Raw genomic sequence first — 25,178 nt, 5'->3', positions numbered from 1 at the left:
TTCATCTTTCCAACCTTTCTGCCATCCCATCAATGTCAAAGTTGCACGAAGAACTTTGTATCTCAAACTTCTTTGCGCCTTCCACAGCACCAATATTTTAGACAGACCTGTCACTTTGGGAATGTGTGCTGCCTTGGTTAAATTTTATAAGCTTAATTTTTAAGAACTCTAGTTTTGAAATTAGAAATATCTATCATCCACTACGTAATTCTATGAAGTTTGGGAGACAGGTTCAAGTGCACTTGTTGCATCTGGCAGTCTCAAACGTTAAGCCTCACTGCAGGCGTTAGCATCCTCCCGGCGAAAGCGAGGATGCCTTACCTTGGAGAGCTCTTTCGGTCACGTACCGAAGAGAGGATGCGGGGAAGAGGGCTGGGGCCATGTGAGTTTTCCGGGTGGGCGAGACCCGGCAGGTCTGCGCCCCTCGGAGTCGCGAGAAGAAATGAACCTTTCACACTTCTCAGGGCTGTACGAATCGGAAGATGCGAACGAGCCGGCGCTCGAGGCGCCTTAGAAATAAGCTCTTCATAAGTACAGGCGCGGTGGGGCAGCTGTGGCGCCTGTTGACATCTTCCCTTCCCGCTTCAGCACAATCGCGCTGCTCAGCGCGGCTGTTCTGCGCGGCGCCTTCCTCGGGGTACCCAGCGAGCGGGGTGTCGGGGCCGCAGAGGCAGAGGCGCACGCTCAGGGGGCGCGGGTTAACTTGCGCACCTGGCACCTGCCACACGGCGAGGGCGCGGGCTGCCGAGCAGAGAGCGGCCGTCGCCGCCACCCCCTTTCTCCGGAGCGGCCGGAGGCTGAGCACGCACCCGCGGGCCGGCCGCGCAGCGGAGAGAGTGGGTGGGCAGGCGAGGGAGGGGAAGGGAGAGGAAGGAGGGAGGGAGGGAGAGGGCGAGGCGCGTCCCCGCGGCGGGGGCGCGCTCTCGCGCGGGCTGCCGGGATCGCTCGCCGCCGCTGTGGTAATGTCCGCCATGTTGGCCATGGCGCAGGGAGCGGATCGGGCGGGCGAGCGGCGGATCTAGTGTGTGGAAGCGGCCGCGGGCGGCGGGGGGCTGTTTTCGGGCGGGGTGGGCGCCCATGCTGTGGCCGGGGGCAGTGAGGAGGAGGAGGAGGAGCGGGCCGGCCGCGCTGCACTGAGGAAGGAGGTGGAGGAGGCGGCGGGAGTCCTCCCCCCCTCCCCGCCCGCCCCGCCGCCGCCGCCCGGGCTGTTCCTGTGAGGCGGGGAGACAATGAGTAAACTCTCCTTCCGAGCGCGGGCGCTGGACGCCGCCAAACCGCTGCCTATCTACCGCGGCAAGGACATGCCTGATCTCAACGACTGCGTCTCCATCAACCGGGCCGTGCCCCAGATGCCCACCGGGATGGAGAAGGAGGAGGAATCGGTAGGGACTCGAGTGTTTATTACCCCCCCTTCTCTCCTCCCCCCTCCCCTTTGTCAGTCGGGCCTCGCCATTCACAGAGCGCTTTACGCTCGCTGGAGGGCGCCGCTGCCGCTCCATCGCATGGGACCCTACGCCGGCGGAGTAGCGTAAACCCTCTCGGCCGGCGCAGCGCCCGCCCGCGGCCGCCATGTTGTTGCGTCCCAGTGTTGTGATTAGCTCGCAGCGCCGCTTACGCTGCCGTAAGGGGGCCTTGCCGTAAGCGGCGGCCGGGAATGGCGCAGGGGATGTTCTGGCCGCACTTGGCGTACGGCCTCTGTTTACCTACCCCCCAACACCTCGCACCTCGGGTGTGGTATTAATTAATCGGCAAGGGACCCTTTGGCTAGGGAAGATTGCCCCCCGCTCCAACACACACACACTTTTAGCTTTAGTTTCGCATTAGGTTCTCTTTGATATGAGTTACGGAAAGTAAAGCGCTTTCAAAACAAACATTATCTTCCCCCTAGCAAGGTAATCTCGTTCCTCGGCCCTCGTTGGTGCAGAGGGATGGAGGTGATGGTGCAGCACTGCGGCGGGAGAGGGCGGGGGCCGCGACTAGTAGCAGGATGTAGCGTTAGAAAGCCGCTGACCGGCTAGCTCCGTGGCCCGGAGCTAGTCGTTTCTGCCTGCCTAGGGGGGACAGCGCCCGCTCCGTGCGTTGTGTTAGAAAGGGACCGAGGATGTGCTGTCCTCCGGTGGCGTCCCCGACAATTGTCACGGCTTGGCGGACGGGGCGGGGGCATCTTTTAGAAGTTGAGGACCTACTGCATCCAAGTTGACAGCTGCATTTAAAAAAAATTAATAATAGCAGTTTAGGGCAAAAATGCTTTCCCCCCGATGGCCTACATTTTGGATACGGTTGAATTTCACCTGGCTTGACAGTGTTGATGACTCTTGGAGTGGTGGTACTTGGCGTGCGAAGTTCATAGTAACTGCACCCTCAAGAATTTCTTCAATGAACCTGTGGTCCCGCCTTATTGTCAACCCCGAGTGTGTGTGGATTGGTTCTCTTGCTTCTGTGACTGTCAAAAGAAGGCCCAAGGTTTCTGTGATTGGTTTTCTCTTTTGACTATTAATATTGCAGGAAATGCTTTTATGCTTTTGATTGGCTGCTCGAGTTGTGACCTCATTATATTACCTTGCTGTTACTACTTTCTGCTGTGATTTAATCACATTTCTCGGTGTTCGATTATTTGAAAGCCTGGGCTTTCTGTAGAAAACGAGTATGTCCTCAATATTAGATGAACATTGAACTTAAAAAAAATAAGATGAAAACCCAAGATTTATATTGAAGGTTTAGAGCTAAGTCTTATGTGAAAATTCTTTGTTTTTAAGTAAAATGTATTTCTAGCTTAGCTCAGTTTTCCATAGGAAAGAAAATTAAGGGAGTTATAATATGTATGAGAATTAATTTAATTGAACTTTAAAAAACACAGCTTGAAATTCCACAAAGTTACATTTCTATTAATGTCATCTCCTGATAAGAATTGGTGGCTAATGAGTCTTAAAGTATCTGTATTGTATGCTTTTACTTGGACCTTATTATTTTGGTTTGGGAAGAACTTGAGTTAAGAAACTTGTTCTATAATGGTTAGCCCCTGGATGATATATTACTTTTGCAGATAGTGATCAACAACATACTTAATTATTGTTTTAGGCCCTTAGTCGCATAGGTCTTGGTATTATCTTGATTTAATAAGAAAACTTGCAGTTTAGTTCCTGCCTTAAAAATAAATGCTAAACCTCCTTAAGATCCTGTACTATTAAACTTTTCTATAAAGCTTGTGATTTTCAATCTAGAGCATGGGTGCTAATACTTATTATTTTCAGTAGTCTGCTTCAACTGCCCGATTTTAGGAAAGAAGAAATCCAAATTCTGATAGAACTAGAGTTGAAACTCAGGACTTCTGACTCTGTCCTGTCCTTTTTGCCTTTTTAATGTTACAAGTGAAAGTTCTTAAAATCAAAACTGAGCAAATCCTAACAGTTAAGATTTTAAGTCTAGGGTCTTTTGCTTCCCAGAATGTCCAGTTGAGATGTTTTTTCTTTTTCTTTTTTAGCAATCCTTTGCCATAACCACTTGGCAACCTTGTCTCATTCTTTTTCTTTTTTAAATTAAAATATAGGTCAGAAGACTTGTGCTTTCATGAATAATAGCCAGTTCAGTTCTTCTGGTCTTATTTATAGAACTTATTTTATTAAGCATAATTATTTGTTCACTAAATGTGTGTGTGTGTGTGTGTGTGTGTGTACACATATGTATCATGGTCAGTATGTGTGCTTGTATCTGACTCTTTGTGACCCCCGTGGACTGTAGCCCCCCAGGCTCCTCTGTCCATAAAATTCTCCAGGCAGAAATATGGGAGTGGGTTGACATTTCCTTCTCAAGGGGATCTTCTCAACCCAGTGATGGAAGCTTCATCTCCTGAGTCTCCTGCATTAGCAGGTGGATCCTTTGCTACTGCGCCACCTGGGAAGCCCATACAAGCAACAATAAAATAAAAATTTTGTGAATGTTTCACTTGTGTTTCAACTTCTATTATCAAAATATTCTAACTAGTTCCTTCAAGACGTATGTTCTTTTTAATCACATAACTTCTTCTAAAAAACCCAAGGAATGCCTTGGCTTTCAGATTTATAATTGTTTCTTGGCATTTCTACATCATCTGTAGTATGACCTCTTCCTGCTTGGTTGGTAGTATCCTTTGACTTCACTTTATAAACTTCATGGATCTGCTACCCCCACACCCCAACACCCCCCAGCCATAAAGTTAAGGACTGTCTCTGCTTAGCTGTTGGACTGTCATTAAACTTTGTGTAGTTATTAACTCAGTTTTGAGGTACATTTTGATAATACCTAGGTGAGGTGGTCTAGGTGTTCTTTGGCACTGGAGCATTCTGTCATAGCTGGCCGTATTCATTCTCTTAGCTTGGCTCCTTTGGACATAGAGGCATGTTTGTTTTCTTCCCTTCCCTTACTTTCATGGTCTTTGCCTAAGGTCTCCCAGTTGGCATCCTTTTATAATTCAATTTCTGTAGTGTTTCTCATGGCACTGGCCTAGGTCAGATACTGTAAATTTAGGTTTACCTAAAATCTAAACAACTGGAAAGATGAGGTGATTCATTTTCTGCTATCTCTCCAGGAGTGTTGTATAGTGATAGTTGATTTTAACAATAGCTGCCCTTTTTTGAATACTTAAGCCAGAACTTTATATATATTGCTTCATTTAATCCTCTTTAAAATCACCTTTTTGAGATATAATCTGTATAAAGTAAAACATACTCATTTAAGGCATAGGGTTCAGTTGAGTTTCAACCAGTATGTGCACCCATGGAAACATCATCACAGTCAAGATATAGGAACATATCAATTATCCTAAAAGTACCCTTTTGCTCCTTTGGAAGTAGTTCTGAGCTTTCTTTCACTGTTGGTTAGTTTTGCCTTTTTGAGAATTTCATATAAACGCAGTCATATGTGTCCTTGTGTTTGGCTTCTTTTGCTCAGGGTGATGCATTAAAGCTGCATTCCTGTTGTGTGTATTTGCTCACTTACTGAATGCTAACTCACTTCTGTCGTGTCTGTCTCTGTGCGACCCCATAGAAGGCAGCCCACCAGGCTCCCCCATCCCTGGGATTCTCCAGGCAAGAACACTGGAGTGGGTTGCCATTTCCTTCTCCAATGCATGAAAGTGAAAAGTGAAAGTGAATTTGCTCAATCCTATCCGACTCTTCAAGACCCCATGGACTGCAGCCTACCAGGCTCCTCCATCCATGGGATTTTCCAGGCAAGAGTACTGGAGTGGGGTGCCATTGCCTTCTCTGCACTTACTGAATATGGAATAGTATTTCAGTGAATAGATACGGTATAATATATTCATTCATCTATCTATTGCTGGATATTTGAGTTATTTCTAGTTTTTGGTTTTCATTTAATCCTTTTAACAGCCCTAAAGGTCTCACTGCTGATAACTGGCAAGACTAGAATTCAAACTCTTTAATGTTACAAAAGCCCATTCTCATAACCACGGTGCTTCATATTGACTTCTTATAGAACCCTGAATTATCTTCTGAACTGTTATTAAGTTTATTACAGTTTCTGTGAATAATTTTTGCTTTTTGTAATTACAGGGAACTTTAAAAGGTGATACTGATTTTATTGGAATATTATTAAGAAACACAGTTTTTCATCTCTTAACTTTTGCTGTAGGCCTTTCACATTTCTTCCCGCCCCCCCTCCCCGCCCCTACTGCTTTTTTATTTTCTTAGAAATCTATTAACTTTCTTCTCCCTGTATTGGCACCATTATATTTGTGTGTTTGTGGTATCTTAAGCATGTAAGAAAGTTGTCACAAACTGTTCTATTATTTAGATTTCACCCTAAGTGATTGCAGCCTTTGTAAGGCCAAGGGTCTTTACATATTTTGTTCATTAATATACTCCAGTTGCCCAAAACTGTGCCTTAGTTTGTAATATATACTTGATAAATGTATGCTTGTTGAGTGTTGGATGAGCTTCTATTTCTATAGCAAGAGCTGAAGGCTAGCTCTGTGTGTGTATAATTCATTAGCAGAATTTGTTAAATTATTCTTCCAAATACTCCTTTTGGTTTCTTACTTTGAAACTGTATATTATTCAAGGGATAGATCTGATAAAGTGCCTGAAGAACTATGGATGGAGGTTCGTGACATTGTACAGGAGACAAGGATCAAGACCATTCCCAAGAAAAAGAAATGCAAAAAGGCAAATGGCTGTCTGAGGAGGCCTTATAAATAGCTATGAAAAGAAGAGAAGCGAAAAGCAAAGGAGAAAAAGAAAGATATACCCATTTGAATTCAGAGTTCCAGAGAACAACAAGGAGAGATAAGAAAGCCTTCCTCCATAATCAGTACAGAGAAATAGAGGAAAACAATAGAATGGGAAAGACTAGAGATCTCTTCAAGAAAATTAGAGATACCAATGGAACATTTCATGCAAAGATGGGCTTGATAAAGGACAGAAATGGTATGGACCTAACAGAAGCAGAAGATAGAAGAAGAGGTGGCAAGAATACACAGAAGAACTGTACAAAAAAGATCTTCACGACCCAGATAATCATGATGGCGTAATCACTCACCTAGAGCCAGACATCCTGGAATTCGAAGTCAAGTGGGCCTCAGGAAGCATCAGTACGAACAAGCTAGTGGAGATGATGGAATTCCAGTTGAACTATTTCAAATCCTAAAAGACGATGCTGTGAGAGTACTGCACTCAGTATGCCAGCAAATTTGGAAGACTCAGCAGTGGCCACAGGACTGGAAAAGGTCAATTTTTATTCCAATCCCAAACAAAGGCAGTGCCAAAAAATGCTCAAACTGTGGCACAATTGCACTCATCTCACATGCTAGCAAAGTAATGGTCAGAATTCTCCAAGCCAAGCTTTAACAGTACGTGAACTGTGAACTTCCAGATGTTCAAGCTGGAGTTAGAAAAGGCAGAGGAACCAGAAACCAAATTGCCCACATCCAGTGGATTATCAAAAAAGCAAGATAGTTCCCCAAAAAACATCTATTTCTGCTTTATTGACTATGCCAAAGCCTTTGACTGTGTGGATCACAACAAACTGGAAAATTCTGAAAGAGATGGGAATACCAGACCACCTGACCTGCCTCTTGAGAAATCTGTATGTAGGTCAAGAAGCAACAGTTAGAACTGGACATGGAACAACAGACTGGTTCACACGGGAAAGGAGTATATCAAGCCTGTCTGTTGTCACCCTGCTTATTTAACTTCTTTGCAGAGTACGTCATGAGAAATCCTGGGCTGGAAGAAGCACAAGCTGGAATCAATATCTGGGAGAAATATCAATAATGTCAGATATGCAGATGCCACCACTCTTATGGCAGAAAGCAAAGAACTAGAGAGCCTCTTGATGAAAGTGAAAGAGGAGAGTGAAAAAGTTGGCTTAAAGCTCAACATTCAGGAAACGAAGATCATGGCATCTGGTCCCATCACTTCATGGCAAATAGATGGGGAAACAATGGAAACAGTGACAGACTTTATTTTTTGGGCTCCAAAATCACTGCAGATGGTGACTGCAGCCATGAAATTAAAAGATGTTTGCTCCTTGAAAGAAAACTTATGACCAGCCTAGACAGCATATTAAAAAGCAGAGACATTACGTTGCCAACAAAGGTCCGTCTAGTCAAGGCTATGGTTTTTCCAGTAGTCATGTGTGGATGTGAAAGTTGGACTGTAAAAAAAGCTGAGTGCCGAAGCATTGATGCTTTTGAACTGTGGTTTTGGAGAAGACTCTTGAGAGTCCCTTGCACAGCTAGGAGATCCAACCAGTTCATCCTGAAGGAAATTAGTCCTGGATACTCATTGGAAGGACTGATGCTGAAGCTAAAACTGATACTTTGACCACTTGATGCTAAGATTTGACTCATTGGAAAAGACCCTGATTATGGAGGAGAAGGGATCGACAGAGGATGAGATGGTTGGATGGCATCACTGACTCAATGGACATGAGTTTGAATGAACTCTGGGAGTTGGTGATGGACAGGGAGGCCTGGCGTGCTACAGCCCAAGGGGTCGCAAAGAGTCAGACATGACTGAGCGACTGAAGTGAACTGAAATCTTTTTATTTCCTCTTAAGTCAGAGGCCTCTTTAAATACAGAATTTTTTGCACATAGTGTAGCTGCAGTATTGGTGTTTATCTTGTGTTAATGATGCCTCTCATTGGTGTATGTAGCTTTGTGTAAAATACCTCCTCTCATCAGAGTGAGCCAGAATCTACATGAAGCACGTGACCTGCTTATATTTTTTTTAACAAGACCATGACTGGTTTGAATTGCCATTTCTACCCTCATGTTAGTTGCCTAATTTTTGTCATCTTAATATTTTAAGTGATATTTTGAATGATAGGATCAGAGTATATTCAGTCTTTCTACCATTTTTGGTACTAATGTATTTCATGTTTCATAATGGGGGGTTCATGAATATAAAATACAGTTTTGTAGATAATATTGTAAAAATATTACACGTTTATTCTTTCAGCAAAAGCAAATACTGGCCAGATATCGTGTAAGTGCCAGGTTTTATCTAAATAAGATATTGGATAACTAAACAGGTCTGAATATCGGCAGTGTATGGACTGCTGTGTGCTAAAGTGTTAAGATTTAAAGAAACATACTATACAGATCTTGCCTTAGGGAACTTGAATGAGTCATAAAGTCACCCTGACAGACATTTAAAACAGCTTTAAAAAAAAGTGAAATGTCAGTATAGTTAATAGGAATTAAGAGTAAACCAATGCTGGAATATAGAGAAAATGCTTCTTGGAGAGAAATTTAGCAATTTGGGCTGTCAGGTTTGGTTGTATAGTATAAGCTGAAGCAAATACTTGAGTACAGGAATATTTAAAGCAAGTTCTGTGGTTAAGTAGACTAAAGGAAAGTTCTTCCATGTTACTTTTTTTTTTTTTTAATCTATGCTTGTTTATACTTTTTCCCTTGCTGATAGAAACTTCAGGAGAGTAGCAGTCTGTTTTTTTCTGAGCATATTATTCTCTTAGCTCTTTTTCCTTTATTTGGACATGTAGACGGCTTTCACTTCTTTTCTTTCCCTTCCTTTGTTCCCTCCTGAATCTAGAAACTGTTTAGAACATGGACAGTGCTATGTATATATTTGGTGAATGAATGAGAAATAGTTGGGATGGAGATTAGATTTTTGAAAGGGTAGAATTATAGCAGATTTTAGATAGTTTTAAATGCTAAGCCCAAGAGTTTGTAGGAAGATGTAGAACAAAGTATTATTGTGAGTATGAAGTCTTTTTCTAGTTTTGATTCTGTTCTTAAGTGGCCATATCATTTGGGAAAATGTGTCCACCTTCTCTGAGCCTTACATCAATCATCACTATCATCACAGCTGCCGTTTATTGAGTGTACGTTAGCGAGTGTGTTGAGTATGTGCCAGGCATTTTATTAAACAGTTGGTTATTTAGAGCTCATTATAATGGTAGGATGTGTGGGTGCCATTATCTCTTTTCCAGAAGAGACTGAAGCTTCATAAATTAAGCAGCTTCCCCCACCTATACCAGAACACGGTAGAGCCAGTATTAAAACCTGTGCCCTTTGGGTGATTGACTCCAGGGTTTTTATCTTTACCATTGCTCCATCTGTAAAATGAGTGGGTTGAAAACTAGATGATATATAAGGTTCATTACATCTGTTCTTTTCTATCGTTTATTAGCCCATGGGCATGGAGGAGTCATTTTGTCTCAGGGAATGCATGTTATGAAAGAAACTTGGTGGAGAATGCCTTTTGTAAACACATTCCTTTTTTTGAAAAGAGGCCTAAAAATATTTGACAGGTGGGACCATTAGGTTGATTTCAAGTAATGGAAGCCAAATTTGTTTTCTTTAAGGTTCCTGGGGGTTGTTTCATAGACAGCAAGGAAGAGTTGAACAGTCAACACTTGGCCCACCAGGAACCAGGGCAGCTGTGTGCCCTTCAGCAGCAAGTGACATTGAAAGTGAAAGAAAGTGAAAATGAATGTCGCTTAGTCGTGTCCAACTCTTTGCAACCCCCATGGACTATATAGTCCATGGAATTCTCCAGGCCAGAATACTGGAGTGGGTAGCCTTTCCCTTCTCCAGGGGAATCTTCCCGACCTAGGGATTGAACCCAGGTCTCCCGCATTGCAGGCGGATTCTTTACCAACTGAGCCACAAGGGAAGCCCAGGAATACTGGAGTGGGTAGCCTATCCCTTCTCCAGTGGGTCTTCCCAACCTAGGAATCGAACCGGGTCTCCTGCATTGCACGCGTATTCTTTATCAACTGAGCTGTCAGGGAATCCTGAGTGACATTAACATCACTCAATTCTAGTAATTATCAAACTTTTGAGAAGTAGTGTGGGCTTCCCTGGGGGTTCAGTCAGTAAAGAATCTGTGTCCCTTACAGGAGATTTCCTACAGTGCAGATCTGGATTTGATCCCTGAGTCAGGAACATCCTCTGGAGATGGAAATGTCAACCCACTCCAGTATTCTTGCCTGGGAAATCCCGTGGATGGGGAGCCTGGTGGACTATAGCCATGGGTTCGCAAGATTCGAACATGACTTAGCAACTACACAACCGCCACTGAAGGATAGTGGTTAAGTGCGTGTATTTTGGCGCCAGACTATGGGTTTGAGTCCTCAGGCAGATTAATTTCATCTGTAAAATTTCATGGAGTTGTTGGGAAGATGAATTGTAGTGTGCTTGGGGTAGTTTGAGACATGCAGCAAATGTTCAATAAATATGATCTATTATTACCATGACTATTATATTTCTTTTAGCTTTTGAACTCCAGGTTCCTTGCACAGCTGTAATCCAGAGGGTAGACTTTGGGGGAAATACCAGGAATAAGGGATGAAGACTGAACAGTTCTCTGATTAGGGGTTCTGAGGATAGGCATTAGGATAATCTCCTAAATCTCGCTCTGTTGAGATGTGGCACAGTTTTTAACAAGTATCAAGATCAGTGTTACTTTTGAAGGCAAAAATTTTATAAAGTTACCCTAAAGAAATTGGTGAAATAAATGCTCAGTTCATCTGTTAGAAGATGACTTGAATGTGCTTGAGTATTGTGTTTAACCACATTGTAGTAGAGTTTCACAGTATTACGCAAAAGGAACAAAAAAAACTAAATGCTCCAGATTCCTGAGATAGAGGATTATTATTGATTTAGCTTGGATCAGTTCAGTTCAGTTGCTCAATCGTGTCCGACTCTTTGCAACCCTATGGACTGCAGACACCAGGCCTCCCTGTCCATCACCAACTCCCGGAGTTCACTCAGACTCATGTCTGTTGAGTCAGTGATGCCATCCAACCATCTCATCCTCTGTAGTCCCCTTCTCCTTCACCTTCAGTCTTTCCCAGCATCAGGGTCTTTTCAAATGAGTCAGGTGTCCTCTAAGTCAAGGAACAGGGGAAGTTAGTATACAAGTGCTGTCAAGGGCTCCCCTCCTGAGGTTGAAGTTTAGCTAGGAAGCTGCCCTGAGAGATTTGCTACTGATGGATATATAGCGTCATGATTAGAAGTTACGAAGTTACATTGTTTTAATCCATAGATTGACCCAAGGTGAATGTGTATACTTGGTTGTGTTTTTGCAAACTTCAAACTTGTAAGGTGTTTTAATGAGATGGAGATGTTTTGCGTTACATTTTTTTAAGTGAAAGTTGAATGAAGGACTATAAAAGAAGTCTCCAAAATCCTTTTAAAGAAAGCAAATCCTTTACAATTACTAATTTTCAGTGTAGTAAGGGATGAAATTTTGTGTGACTTTGAATAAATTATTTAACCTTCCTAAGCCCTTAGATTCCTCATTTGTGAAATAGAATTAAACTGAGTGATCTTTAAAGTTCCTGTGGCTCTAAAAATGTCTTGCATCTGTGAATTCACACATCCACCTACTGGGCATATCATACAGAAAGTAAATCATATGAAAATAACTAACAGATGAGAGACTGAATATTAAGAAGATATTAACGGGTAAGATTTAATTCTTTAACGTTATTGCTGTGCTGTCGATATGGTTTAGATTTCTTTCTTTCTTTTCTTTTTTAAGAGGATCAGTTACATACCCACTGTCTTGTACTGTTTTTTTCCCTAGATATCAAGAGAGCAGTCTGCTCCGTTTGTTTTGGGTATGATGTGTTTCCTTGCTTTCATGAGATTTTCTTTCACTCTCTTTACTACTCTTACTCATTGCTATAAATGTTCTGAATTTGGGTATACTTTTTGTTTCATAACACAAGGTTAACTTTTCAGTACCATGTTTTTCACTTGGTGTGTATGTATGGATATGGATATATGTATAAACAGAGTGAGATCATTTGAGAGAATGGACATTTATTTTCTCAAGTAGACCAGATCCCCTAAGGAATGCCTTCTCAGGCACTTAAGTGATAGAAAGTTTGTAATATAGACCTTGACTGTGATCTTGACCTCTGGGATTGAGTTTGATTGTATTACTGAATAAACAGCTGGCATCTTATTTCACTTTAAGTAGAGCTGAAGTAGAGAAATGGTAATGGAAGCATAGGAGACAGCCTCCGGAGCGGAGGATGGTTAGGTAGAAATGAGCCATGGAGCAGACCAGTGCAGAGGGTTTAGACTGGATAGCAGGAAGGTCCATTATAATTATTTGATTATCTTAAAACTGACTTTTGATTGTTTTTTGCCTGTCTAGAGGCAAAACTGGAACAGAAGGTCAGCCTACTTTATTATGCAGTACTGTTCTTTGTGGGATTAATATTGGGGAAAGAGGTCAGTCGCTTCCAAATTCTCCCTAGTACCATTTCCTTATATTTGCTTTGTTGTTGTTCAGTCGCTCAGTCATGTCTGACTCTTTGCAACCCCATCTGCAACACACCAGGCTTCCCTGTCCTTCACCATCTCCAGGAGTTTGCTCAGACTCAAGTCTGTTGAGTCAGTGATGCCATCCAACCATCTCATCCTCTGTCGTCCCTTCTTCTCCTGCCCTCTGTCATTCCTTAGCATCAGGGTCTTTTCCGGTGAGTTGGCTCTTCCAGTCAGGTGGCCAAAGTATTGGAGCTTCAGCATCAGTCCTTCCAATGAATATTCAGGGTTGATTTCCTTTAGGATTACTTTAAATTTCTCTTTTCTTGTCAGTTTTACTGTGCAGTCTGAGGAACGCAGAGTCCAAGTCAGCCAAGCTTGCTCTCTTAACTCGCATCCATATCTTTGCTTCCGGCTTTTACCTCCTTTTTTGTTGTTGGCAGGAGGATATAAGGTTAGTTGAGGAGTCAGCAAGCAGCCAGCCCTAAATTGTACAGCTAATTTGATAGTTATTGCAACTTTGAAATTGTGACATAGGTTTCAGTTTTGGCTTCTGTCACTTCCCTCTAGGCAAGATAAATTTACTCTTTAAGCCATAGTTCATCATATGTTTAATGAGAAGTATCTCAAACAGTAATTTTAAAGATGAACTTTTTGGAAAAACTTAAAGTCAGTGCCTCATTACAGCTGACTGTATTTTTAATTATTAATAACAATTTCCAGTTATACAAGATAATAAGTGTGAAGGAATATAGAACTGTACAGAGTATCTCCATGCATTACTATGTGGCATAGTTTCACTTTTCTTCTCCTGCCATTTAAATAAATTTTTATAGCTTTCAAACATTAGCAAGTTGATACATATATTTTGCCCCTTCTATCTTTGTTTCCTGGCAGAGCAGATAGTAATCCAATTAAAAAAAGAAAGACTAAAGATTTGCAGCCAAGAAAACTAAATCTTCAATTAATTCTCAGTAATAATTGAATCATAAATAGTTGATAGTAAAATACTGTATTTGTTTTTAGAAGTGATTTTTATTTTAGACATATTAGTCATAGAGGAAAATAGAGTTTAGTGATGAAAATTGTTCAGTGGGTGGTGTACACTGGAGAAGTGAATGAAGAAAGATGTTCCAATAGACCAGTGAACCCTGGTATGAACACCTGTTTGGAAACTTTGGAAAGCAGGGTACTGCAGAGGGTCAGCAAAAACAAGACCGGGAGCTGACTGGCTCAGATGATGAGCTCATTATTGACAAATTCAGATTGAAATTGAAGAAAGTAGGGAAAACCACTAGACCATTCAGGTATGACCTAAATCAAATCCCTTATGATTATACAGTGGAAGTGAGAAATAGATTTAAGGGACTAGATCTGATAGATAGAGTGCCTGATGAACTATGGATGGAGGTTCGTAACATTGTACAGGAGACAGGGATCAAGACCATCCCCATGGAAAAGAAATGCAAAAAAGCAAACTGGGTGTCTGGGGAGGCCTTAAAAGTAGCTGTGAAAAGAAGAGAAGCGAAAAGGAAAGATAAGCATCTGAATGCAGAGTTCCAAAGAATAGCAAGAAGAGATAAGAAAGCCTTCCTCAGTGATCAATGCAAAGAAATAGAGGAAAACAAAAGAATGGGAAAGACTAGAGATCTCTTCAAGAAAATTAGAGATACCAAGGGAACATTTCATGCAAAGATGGGCTCGATAAAGGACAGAAATGGTATGGACCTGACAGAAGCAGAAGATATTAAGAAGAGGCAGCAAGAATACACAGAAGAACTGTACAAAAAAGATCTTCACGACCCAGATAATCACGATGGTGTGATCACTCACCTAGAGCCAGACATCCTGGAATGTGAAGTCAAGTGGGCCTTAGAAAGCATCACTATGAACAAAGCTAGTGGAGGTGGTGAAATTCCAGTTGAGCTATTTCAAATCCTGAAAGATGATGCTGTGAAAGTGCTGCACTCAATATGCCAGCAAATTTGGAAAACTCAGCAGTGGCCACAAGACTGGAAAAGGTCAGTTTTCATTCCAATCCCAAAGAAAGGCAATGCCAAAGAATGATCAAACTACCACACAATTGCACTCATCTCACACGCTAGTAAAGTAATGCTCAAAATTCTCCAAGCCAGGCTTCAGCAGTACGTGAACCATGAACTTCCAGATGTCCAAGCTGGTTTTAGAAAAGGCAGAGGAACCAGAGATCAAATTGCCAACATCCGCTGGATTATGGAAAAAGGAAGAGAGTTCCAGAAAAACATCTATTTCTGCTTTATTGACTGTGCCAAAGCCTTTGACTGTGTGGATCCAATAAACTGTGGAAAATTCTGAAAGAGGTGGGAATACCAGACCACCTGACCTGCCTCTTAAGAAATCTGTATGCAGGTCAGGAAGCAACACTTAGAACTGGACATGGAACAACAGGCTGGTTCCAACTAGGAAAAGGAGTCCGTCAAGGCTATATATTGTCACCCTGCTTATTTAACTTATATGCAGAGTACATCATGAGAAACGCTGGGCTGGAAGAAACAAGCTGGAATCAAGATTGCCGGGAGAAATATCAATAACTTCAGAAATGCAGATGACACCACCCTTATGGCAGAAAGTGAAGAGGAACTAAAAGCCTCTTGATGAGAGTGAAAGAGGAGAGTGAAAAAGTTGGCTTAAAACTCGACATTCAGAAAACGAAGATCATGGCATCTGGTCCCATCACTTCATGGGAAATAGATGGGGAAACAGTGGAAACAGTGTCAGACTTTATTTTGGGGGGCTCCAAAATCAGTGCAGATGGTGATTGCAGCCATGAAATTAAAAGACCCTTACTCCTTGGAAGGGAAATTATGACCAGCCTGGATTGCATATTGAAAAGCACAGACATTGCCAACAAAGGTCCATCTAGTCAAGGCTATGGTTTTTCCAGTGATCACGTATGGATGTGAGAGTTGGACTGTGAAGAAAGCTGAGCACCGAAGAATTGATGCTTTTGAACTTTGGTGTTGGAGAAGACTCTTGAGAGTCCCTTGGACTGCAAGGAGATCCAACCAGTCCATTCTAAAGCAGATCAGTCCTGGGTGTTCTTTGGAAGGAATGATGCTAAAGCTGAAACGCCAATACTTTGGCCACCTCATGCGAAGAGTTGACTCATTGGAAAAGACTCTGATGCTGGGAGGGATTGGGGTCAGGAGGAGAAGGGGACGACAGAGGATGAGATGGCTGGATGACATCACTGACTCAATGGACGTGAGTTTGAGTGAACTCCGGGAGTTGGTGATGGACAGGAGGCATGCTGCGATTCATGGGTTCACAAAGAGCCGGACACGGCTGAGCGACTGAACTGAAGAGGGTAATCTTGTCACTTATTTCATCTTTTAGATGTTGCTGTAAACTGCGACAGTTTTGAAGTTCAATTCGTAGTTGGTTGTATGAACCAACACTATCCATGCATGCTGGGATAGTTGTCTCATCAGTCTCCTACCCACTGATTTCTGGTAGCATTCCAAACTGGGATAACCTGCACATATTCCCTCCCTCAAATTTTTTTAGTGAGCAGTTAAATTGAGAACCATTGTATCCAAGGCTGCTCCTTTTTTTCTTTGGTGACTTGAACTCCTTTGGCAATCTATTGAAACTCTTCAGAACGATGTTCTAAGTGCATAAACTAATTATATTGAAATAAATTATCAAAATATTAAAACAATTTTTAATTTGCATTCTTTATTAACATTATAGGGATCTAGAGTTGAGTCTGATTATCTTAGGATTATCTTAAATAATCCTAAGTATTTTAGTAAATGCAACCTCTGTAACATGACAATGAAAATATTTATCATGTCTATTGGGTTTTGCTAGGTCACAGGTATTACCAGTACTACTGTGATCTATTACCTATTGTTAATAATTGAAGAAAATGTTAAATTTGTTAGAAGTTAATGAATTAGAAAAATGATTTATTTTCTCACCCAAGTTCATGGACCCTCCTCAGTTCTTTCTTTAGATGTTTTGGGGATCTATGACCTGAGGTTCAGAACCCCTGAGTAGTTTCTGTAGCCTGAATGGCAGTTGCATTCCTGTATCATACTTGTCCCAAATACATAGTCAGGCTACAGATTTTATCCCCATTATTATAAAGGAAATGCTACTATAAACGGAGTTTTTTTTTGTTTTGTTTAAGACATTGTCTAGCTGTTTTAAGCTGAAAAATATTTGGCCCACATGATTTAAAGATTAAAAACTTAATAGCCAAATATAATATACATAAAAAAGTTAAATGTCCTTTCCTGCAACTCCAGACACTCTATAGAGGCAGCTTATTTGTAGCATCATGTGTGTATGCTTAGAAATAAACAAATGCTTTTTACTTGGTAAAGTGGACAAGTTTTTCTCTTGTATTCATTTTGTAAGTGAGTAATACGTGACTTTAGTGTTAATTTCTTAATCGATTGAGTCATAAAATCAGGTAATTTTGATTTTAAGTTTCTTCCCTTTAAAATTTTGGAGGAATTGAGAATTGGCATATTGTAGTTTTCTGTTGAAGTTTGGTTATCAAACCTTAACTTCATATTCCCATGTGGGAATTTGCTTTGTTAGTAAGCATTGCATTGTTCATAGTAGGACTTTTATTTTTCTATATGTAAAATATATTAAAGTCAGATTGACTGTCGATTAAGTGACTTATCTGTGTGTATTTTCTCTAACAATTATTTTTAGTTTTAAATAGCATCCTGGGTTAGAAGAGCATCAGTAGGGTATCCCTTTGAACAAAGCTGTCTTATTTCAGATAGCGCTTTGGTAAGATGGACCTTCCATACACTTTGTCTTCTGTCAGACTTCCACTGTAGATGTCTGTGATGTTTATTCATTCAGTAAAATAGCAGAGACATTACTTTGCCAACAAAGGTCCATCTAGTCAAGGCTGTGGTTTTTCCTGTGGTCATGTATGGATGTGAGAGTTGGACTGTGAAGAAGGCTGAGCACCGAAGAATTGATGCTGTTGAACTGTGGTGTTGGAGAAGACTCTTGAGAGTCCCTTGGACTGCAAGGAGATCCAAGCAGTCCATTCTGAAGGAGATCAGCCCTGGGATTTCTTTGGAAGGAATGATGCTGAAGCTGAAACTCTAGTACTTTGGCCACCTCATGCCAAGAGTTGACTCATTGGAAAAGACTCTGATGCTGGGAGGGATTGGGGGCAGGAGGAGAAGGGGATGACAGAGGATGAGATGGCTGGATGGCATCACTGACTCGATGGACGTGAGTCTGAGTGAACTCCGGGAGTTGGTGATGGACAGGGAGGCCTGGCGTGCTGCGATTCATGGGGTCACAAAGAGTCGGACACAACTGAGCTACTGAACTGAACTGAAAATAACCCTATGAACACAAGAACAACGTCTGTGCAACCTTTGTGTCGATCTAGTACAGTGAATGGCATATGGTTGTTGCTCACTAAATATTTGCTGAGAGAATAAACGTTTGCATTGTGCTTGACATATGGAAAGGGATGAGATGTGTTTGTTACCTGTCTTCAGCTTGTTGTCCCACAGAAAAGAGTACACAGATAACTTCATATGAGGGTTAGTGTGCTATGTGGAAGGTAATAATGATACTGTGGGAATTTGTGTCACAAGGGGACATCCTTTGAATTGGAGTAGTATATGTGATGGAGAAGGCAATGGCAGCCCACTCCTGCACTCTTGCCTGGAAAATTCCATGGGCGGAGGAGCCTGCTGGGCTGCAGTCCATGGGGTCGCTAGGAGTCAGACACAACTGAGCGATTTCGCTTTGACTTTTCACTTTCACGCATTGGAGAAGGAAATGGCAACCGACTCCAGTGTTCTTGCCTGGAGAATCCCAGGGACGGGGGAGCCTGGTGGGCTGCCGCCTATGGGGTCTCACAGTCAGACACTACTGAAGCGACTTAGCAGCAGCAGCAGTATATGTCAATTTGATAGCTAGTTGATTAATGTATTGTTTAAATAGTTGTTACAAATTAGTTTTTAAATTATTTCCATATGCTAGCATGCCATGAGTTTTTTAAAGATTCACGTTATTACTTTTCGTATTGGGAAGTGTGTGATGCCCACAAAAGTTGTTAGAGGGTTGAAAGAATTTTTGTGGTCTCATGTAAGTTCACTTCTTAGGACAGGCAAACTAGTGTTAAGAATAGTGCCTGTTAAAAAAGTTCTGGAGGAAAGACACTTTTGTGTTTTGGAGGATGGTCTAAAGAAACAGAGCTGCTTGATTATTACACAGTGTGCAGATTTACTTATTTTGGTTTAAAGCACATGGGGTGCTTTCCATAAAGAAAGTACTGTACTAGGAAGAAGATAGTTATACATTAGAGGTGCTTTGGTAAGTAGCAATTATCCTTTAGCATCATCAGGGCTTTCAGAATACCTCAAGAAAAAAAACAAACCAAAAGATTTAGGTCAGTGATTCTCAGACTTTGGCATGCTTCAGAATCACCTGGGCCACTAATCAACTGGGCTCCATTCCCAGAGTAATAGGATTCAGTCACTGTGCAATGGGGCTCAGGGAATTTACATTATTAACAATTCCTAGGTGATCCTAATGCTGCTTGTCCAGTGAGAACCGTCAGTTCAATTTAGAAGGGAGAATAGTGGCTCTCATCTTGGCCACACGTCTCATTATCTGGGATGCTTTTGTAAAATACATGTCTAGGCTTTCCGCTAAGTTTACCAATCAAATCACAATTCATGGCTGATTGTGATTCTAGATAGGAAAAAGGGTTAGTACTTGAGCCCATGATCTCTGCCTGTCTGCCTTGCTATTTTACCATTCCTTTCAGGGTTTCTTCTCCTGTGTTCTTGTTCATTGGCTTTCATACTTTTTCGGCTGTAAACTCAGTGTGTTTGTACTCAAAATAAAGTGCAGCTTGACATATACATACATACTAATATACAATTAGGTTCCATTTTTTTTGCAGTAGTTCTATAAAGTTGCCATGAACAATTAGTAGTGAATACCGAACCATTGCTCTTAGAGGAAACACAGGATTAGGCCCGCTTGGCCCCTGGTCACAGTATTTCAGTTTAGTTCAGTCGCTCAGCCATGTCCGACTCTATGCAACCCCATGGACTGAAGCATGCCAGGGTTCCCTGTCCATCACGAACTCCCAGAGTTTACTCAAACTCAAGTCCATTGAGTTGATGATACCATCCAACGATCTTATCCTCTGTCGTCCCTTTCTCCTCCCGCCTTTAATCTTTCCCAGCATCAGGGTCTTTTCCAGTGAGTCAGCTCTTTGCATCAGGTGGTCAAAGTATTGCAGTTTTAGCTTCAGCATCAGTCCTTCCAGTGAGTATTCAGGACTGATCTCCTTTAGGATGAAATGGTTGGATCTCTTAGCTGTTCAAGGGACTCTCAAGAGTCTTCTCCAACACCACAGTTCAAAAGCATCAATTGTTGGGCACTCAGCTTTCTTTATAGTCCAACTCTTACATCCATACATGACTACTGGAAAAACCATAGCTTTGACTAGACAGACCTTTGTTGGCAAAGTAATGTCTCTGCTTTTTATTATGCTGTCTGGGTTGGTCATAAGTTTTCTTCCAAGGAGCAAGCATCTTAATTTCATGGCTGCAGTCATGGAGCCCCGCAAAATAAAGTCTGTCACTGTTTCAATTGTTTCCCCATCTGTTTGCCATGAAGTGATGGGACTGGATGCCATGATCTTAGTTTTCTGAATGTTGAGTTTTAAGCCAACTTTTTCACTCTTTCACTTTGATCAAGAGGCTCTTTAGTTCTTCCTTGCGCTCTGCCATAAAGCAATTAATCCATAACCTTGTTACATATCTTTCTGTTAAAGATACTTTCACCTGTTGTTGATTCATTGAATTCAGCCAGCAGTACTATAGCTCATGCCTGAATGAAACTTGTCTAACATGCATACTTTCTCTGTAAGGCACATCATAGCTGCCTTCTGCTCAGAAACATTAGACAGCATTTCACTATACTTCGGGGGAGGGGGTAAACAATGATATCATTTAAAAAAAAAACGACAAAAATGTGAAAAGTATGACACTAAATAGAACGTTAAAAGGACACTTGTTTACAGTATGATGTCTGAAACAGGAAATCAGAACATTGCCTTGTTTGACCTCAGCTGGAAACCTACGGATCAGTGGGAAGTACTTGAAGTATTGGTTTTAGGGTCACAGATAAATTTTAACAAGTAGGTGAATTTGCAGACGTGGAATTTGTGAGTAATGAGAATTGGCTATGCATATATATTTCTTCCCCTTTTCATTTGTGTTTGTATGTTGATTTCATGATTTGCTGGGGGTCAACCCAGTTTGAAAAACACTACTGTAAATTTAGCAACAGGGATTATATATTATTTACACCTTATGTAGTGATAAGTCATAAGTTATATTAAACTCTCTCCATGTACACACACGCTGTCTCTCCCTCTCTCTCTCATTTTAGAGGATATAGTGTTTAAGCTTGGTGATAGGGCATTCTGCTTTTGGAGATGCATCATCAGGCTTCTGTTTGTGAAAGATCATTGTTGTCAGATGGATTGTGGCGGGCAGCGTGTGGGGGGTGGCAGCAGTGACAGTCGACTAGAGACAAGGATAGTGATGAGGCCAGTGTGCTGGAAAAGCGGTTTCTAATGGTGCTTTCAGCAGATTTGTGACAGCAGAAACAATTTCGATGCATTGTGAATTGAGAGATTTCAGTCAAGTCTCAATTTTATATCAGGGTTTCTTAACTAATGTTTCTGGGACCTAGATAGACTTAATGGGGTCTGTGAACTTACTGATTTGTTTTTTTTAACTACAGTTTTATATATATGTCTCCTCTTTCTGTCCAATCATTATATTATTAATGGGCTGAATGACTTAGAAAAGGTTAAGAATCTGTTTTTAGTAGATAGTACAGTTTTTTTTCCACTGGTAATCTTAATTTTATATGAATCACAGAGTTCTAAATATTCTGAGATGTCTAAGGAGGTATTTTAAAAGCCCAGTACTGAGTTTGTACTGTTGTGAAATGCAGCATTTTATCCATTGATTCTTAAAGTTTTTAGATGGAAACATGTTATTGAAGAATATAAATGTATTGAATTTAAGGAAGAGTCTGTGTTTTAAGCACTAAAGTACAATGTATTGTTGGCCTCTGTTGCAGTGGAATTGTGTTTAGAAACAATGGCATAGTTAAGAGTTGCCTAACTTGTTCTTGTTTTACAGTTAGGACATGAATATAGTACAGTGTGGTACTCATTCTGTAGATCCATTTTTTTTTTTTCATCAAAAAAGGAATATTTAATTGTCCAAACACCGTTTTTTTTTAAAGCAATCATGTTTTCTCCTTAGATTGAGTTGTGACTTTCCTCATATTTGAATTTTCTTAGGCATTTTATCTTTATATTCTTATCATTTAAAAAATAATCTGATAGGGCTGGTCACTTCTCATTTTTTAAAAAAATCATTTTTTTAAATTGAAGGATAATTACTTTACAGTATTGTCATGGTTTTTGCTATACATCAGTATGAATCGGCCGTGAGTATACAGTGTCCCCTCTCACCTCGATCCCCCGCGTCCCTCTCGATTGGCACAGAGCGCTGGCCGTGGGCGCCTGCTTCATGCACTGGACTTGCACTCGTTATCTGTTTTCATGTGATGATGTGTATGTTTCAGTGCTTTTCTCTCAAATCACCCCATCCTCTCCTTCTCCCATGAGTCCAGAAGTCTGCTTTTTGTGTCTCCTTTGCTGCCCTGTGCATGGGATTGTTGGTACCATCTTTCTAGATTCCATATACATGCATTAGTATACAGTATTTCTCTTTCTCTTTCTGACATTACTTCACTGTGTATAATAGGCCCTAGGTTCATTCACCTCATTAGAATGGACTCAATTGCATTCCTTTTTATAGCTGAGTAATACTCCATTGTGTCTGTGTACCACAACTTACTTATCCATTCATTTGCCGAAGGATATCTAGTCTGCTTCCTAGTCCTAGCTATTGTAAATATTGGGGTACAGTGAACATTGGGGTGCATGTGTCTTTTTCAGTTTTGGTTTACTTCTCCCATTCTTATTGCTCTCTTTTTTTTTTTCAGAGTTTTTCTTACCATTGTTGCTTATTTATTTTTCCATGTGAATTTATAATTATTTTCTCTAGCTCCAGGAAAAAAATGTTGTTTTTTTGGAATTTCACCATACATTTTAGAATTAGCTTATAGAGAATTGACATCTTTGTGATATTGACTTCTTATCCCTGAACATGGTTTGTTTCTTCATTTGTTGAAGTCTATTTGACTGTATCATTCAGGAACATTTTTCTTATATTGGTTTTATGCATTTTGGTTAAACTTATTTCTAGGAATCTTATCTCTTTGATTGCTTTTGTAAATGTCATCTCCTTTTGTATTAAACCTTGTAATTTGTTATTTTTATTTTGAAGAGTTATTGGCTTCTATATGTTAATATTCTATCCTGTGACTTTATTAAGTTATTTAATTGTTGATACTTGTTGCAGAAGAGTGAGACACAACTTAGCAACTAAACAACAGCAGCTTGTTTTTGAATAGATTCTGTTGGTTATTGAGATACAGATACCATATCACTTGCTCATAGAGATTGTTTTACCTCTGCTTTTCCAAATAGTATACCTCTAATTGTATACCAGAATAACCTTCAATTCCATGTTAAGTAGTTGTGGAAATGATGGGCGTCTTTATTTTGTTTCTGACAAAACAAATGTGAATGTCTCTGGTGTTTTTTCATTAAATAAGATGTACATTATTCAGGATTGACTTATAGATGTAGAAAACAAAACAGGTATTTATAACAGAATATAAATTATACCTAATACATAAAAATATATAAAAATCTCCAGCATTTCTGTCATGACGATTGAATATTTTCAAATGATCTTTCATGGATTTTCCAATAATAAAAAAATGTGATTTTCCCTTTAGATCTAAAAATTATCAATTATTTAGTAATGGGATATTATTCTTTTAAAATGTTTTTGTTTCATATATTTTTTTCTTTAAAGGGAGTTAGAGAGATTTGGCCTCCTTCTGGTCAAAGGTGGCCATCCCATAGCTTCTAAATTTATTTCTACTTAAGCAGGCATCTCTAGCCAAGAGTAGTGATTCATTCTCATTTATGACTTTCAAGGAGATAAAATATTGGCCTAGTTCCCGGAGAGATCTAGCCTGATCCAGTTGACTGTGGTTGGAGTAAGGCGGGGCCATTTACCAACTTGGTGGGTGGCAGCGCACATCCTAGGAGACGATGGCCGTTGAGTGACATTGGTGGGAGTCAGACACACAAATGGTATCTACTCTAATTTTGTATTCTGCAAGACCAGATTTATTAATGCAGTTAGCAAAATTGCAGGTGTATTGTACAGACAAGATTTCTTTTTGTAGGTTGTATTCTCTCACTGGATCACCACTGAATTTCTTAGCTACTCTCTAGTACATATTTTCAGTGGTTACTTGGAACTGAGAAGATCCTAAAGGGCCCTCTGAGTCACCTTCCACCTCCCACTTCCCAAAGGGCGAGGTTTCTTATTCTTAATATAGGCATACGGTTGTGTATATGTGATATTAACATTTATTGAGAAGTGTGGGTGCTCCCCCCTATAACAAGTAATTGTCTGACACCAGTGGAGTGTGTTACAATTCAACTCAGTTCTGACACCAGAAACCAGATAGGAGATGCACAGGGCAGGGTATGAGGAAAGGGGCATGGCATCCCTATGTTCCCCGAGAGTGCCGCTCTCCCAGCACCTCCACATGTGCGCCAGCCTGGAAACTCTCTGAACACAGGCCTTTTGGATTTTTTTTAATGGAGGCGTCAGTTTCATAGATACAGTTGATTAGATCATTGGCCATTGATGATCAACATTCTGCAACTGCTCTCCCCTTCCCAGAGGTGGTGGGAATGGACTGAAAGTTCTAGTCCTCTAATCATGTGATCCTGGACCTCCTGGCAACCAGCTCCCATCCTTAGGTGCTTTCCACTTGTCAGTTAACATTAACCAGACATGGTTGAGAGGGATTCGTTAAGAATATTGAGACACTTTTATCAATCTCATCCCTAAGGAAGTTCCAAGGGTTTTAGGAACTCTGTGCCAGGACTGAGGACAAAGAGCAGATATAAATTTTTTGTTTTAAGTTGGAGTATTACAGTATTACATGTAATTTTCAAAAAATTAAAATATATCTGTTATATGTAGTGATATTATTTTAGCCATAATTTCGTATTTGACAGATGTCTTTTAAAAATAGATCTGTTCAGGTATAATTGACACATAACTGCACATACTTAACATGTACAGTTTTACCCTGTGAAACTATTACTACTGTCAAGATAACGAACATATTTATCACCTCCAGTAATTGTTTCCTCATACCCTTTTATAAGCCTCTCTCCCCAAATACTGATAGTTTTCTATC

At 40.8% G+C, this 25,178-nt stretch overlaps 1 protein-coding gene across 4 annotated transcripts in view; it reads left to right on the top strand.

Annotated features, from left to right (window-relative positions):
- The first annotated feature begins 958 nt into the window (after positions 1-958).
- Positions 959-25,178, top strand: part of EPC2 (enhancer of polycomb homolog 2) — a 129,473-nt gene continuing 105,253 nt past the window's right edge. For all 4 annotated transcript variants that reach the window (XM_027964975.3, XM_060409981.1, XM_027964974.3 and 1 more), the window contains exon 1: positions 959-1,382. In XM_027964975.3, the coding sequence (XP_027820776.1) occupies positions 1,230-1,382 (153 nt within the window). In that variant the 5' untranslated portion in view covers positions 959-1,229. The remainder of the gene's footprint in view (positions 1,383-25,178) is intronic.

Source organism: Ovis aries, chromosome 2 (genome assembly GCF_016772045.2).
Source record: "Ovis aries strain OAR_USU_Benz2616 breed Rambouillet chromosome 2, ARS-UI_Ramb_v3.0, whole genome shotgun sequence".
Lineage (NCBI taxonomy): Eukaryota > Metazoa > Chordata > Mammalia > Artiodactyla > Bovidae > Ovis > Ovis aries.
Note: the sequence above shows the minus strand (reverse complement) of the source record. Positions and strands in the feature narration are given on the sequence as shown.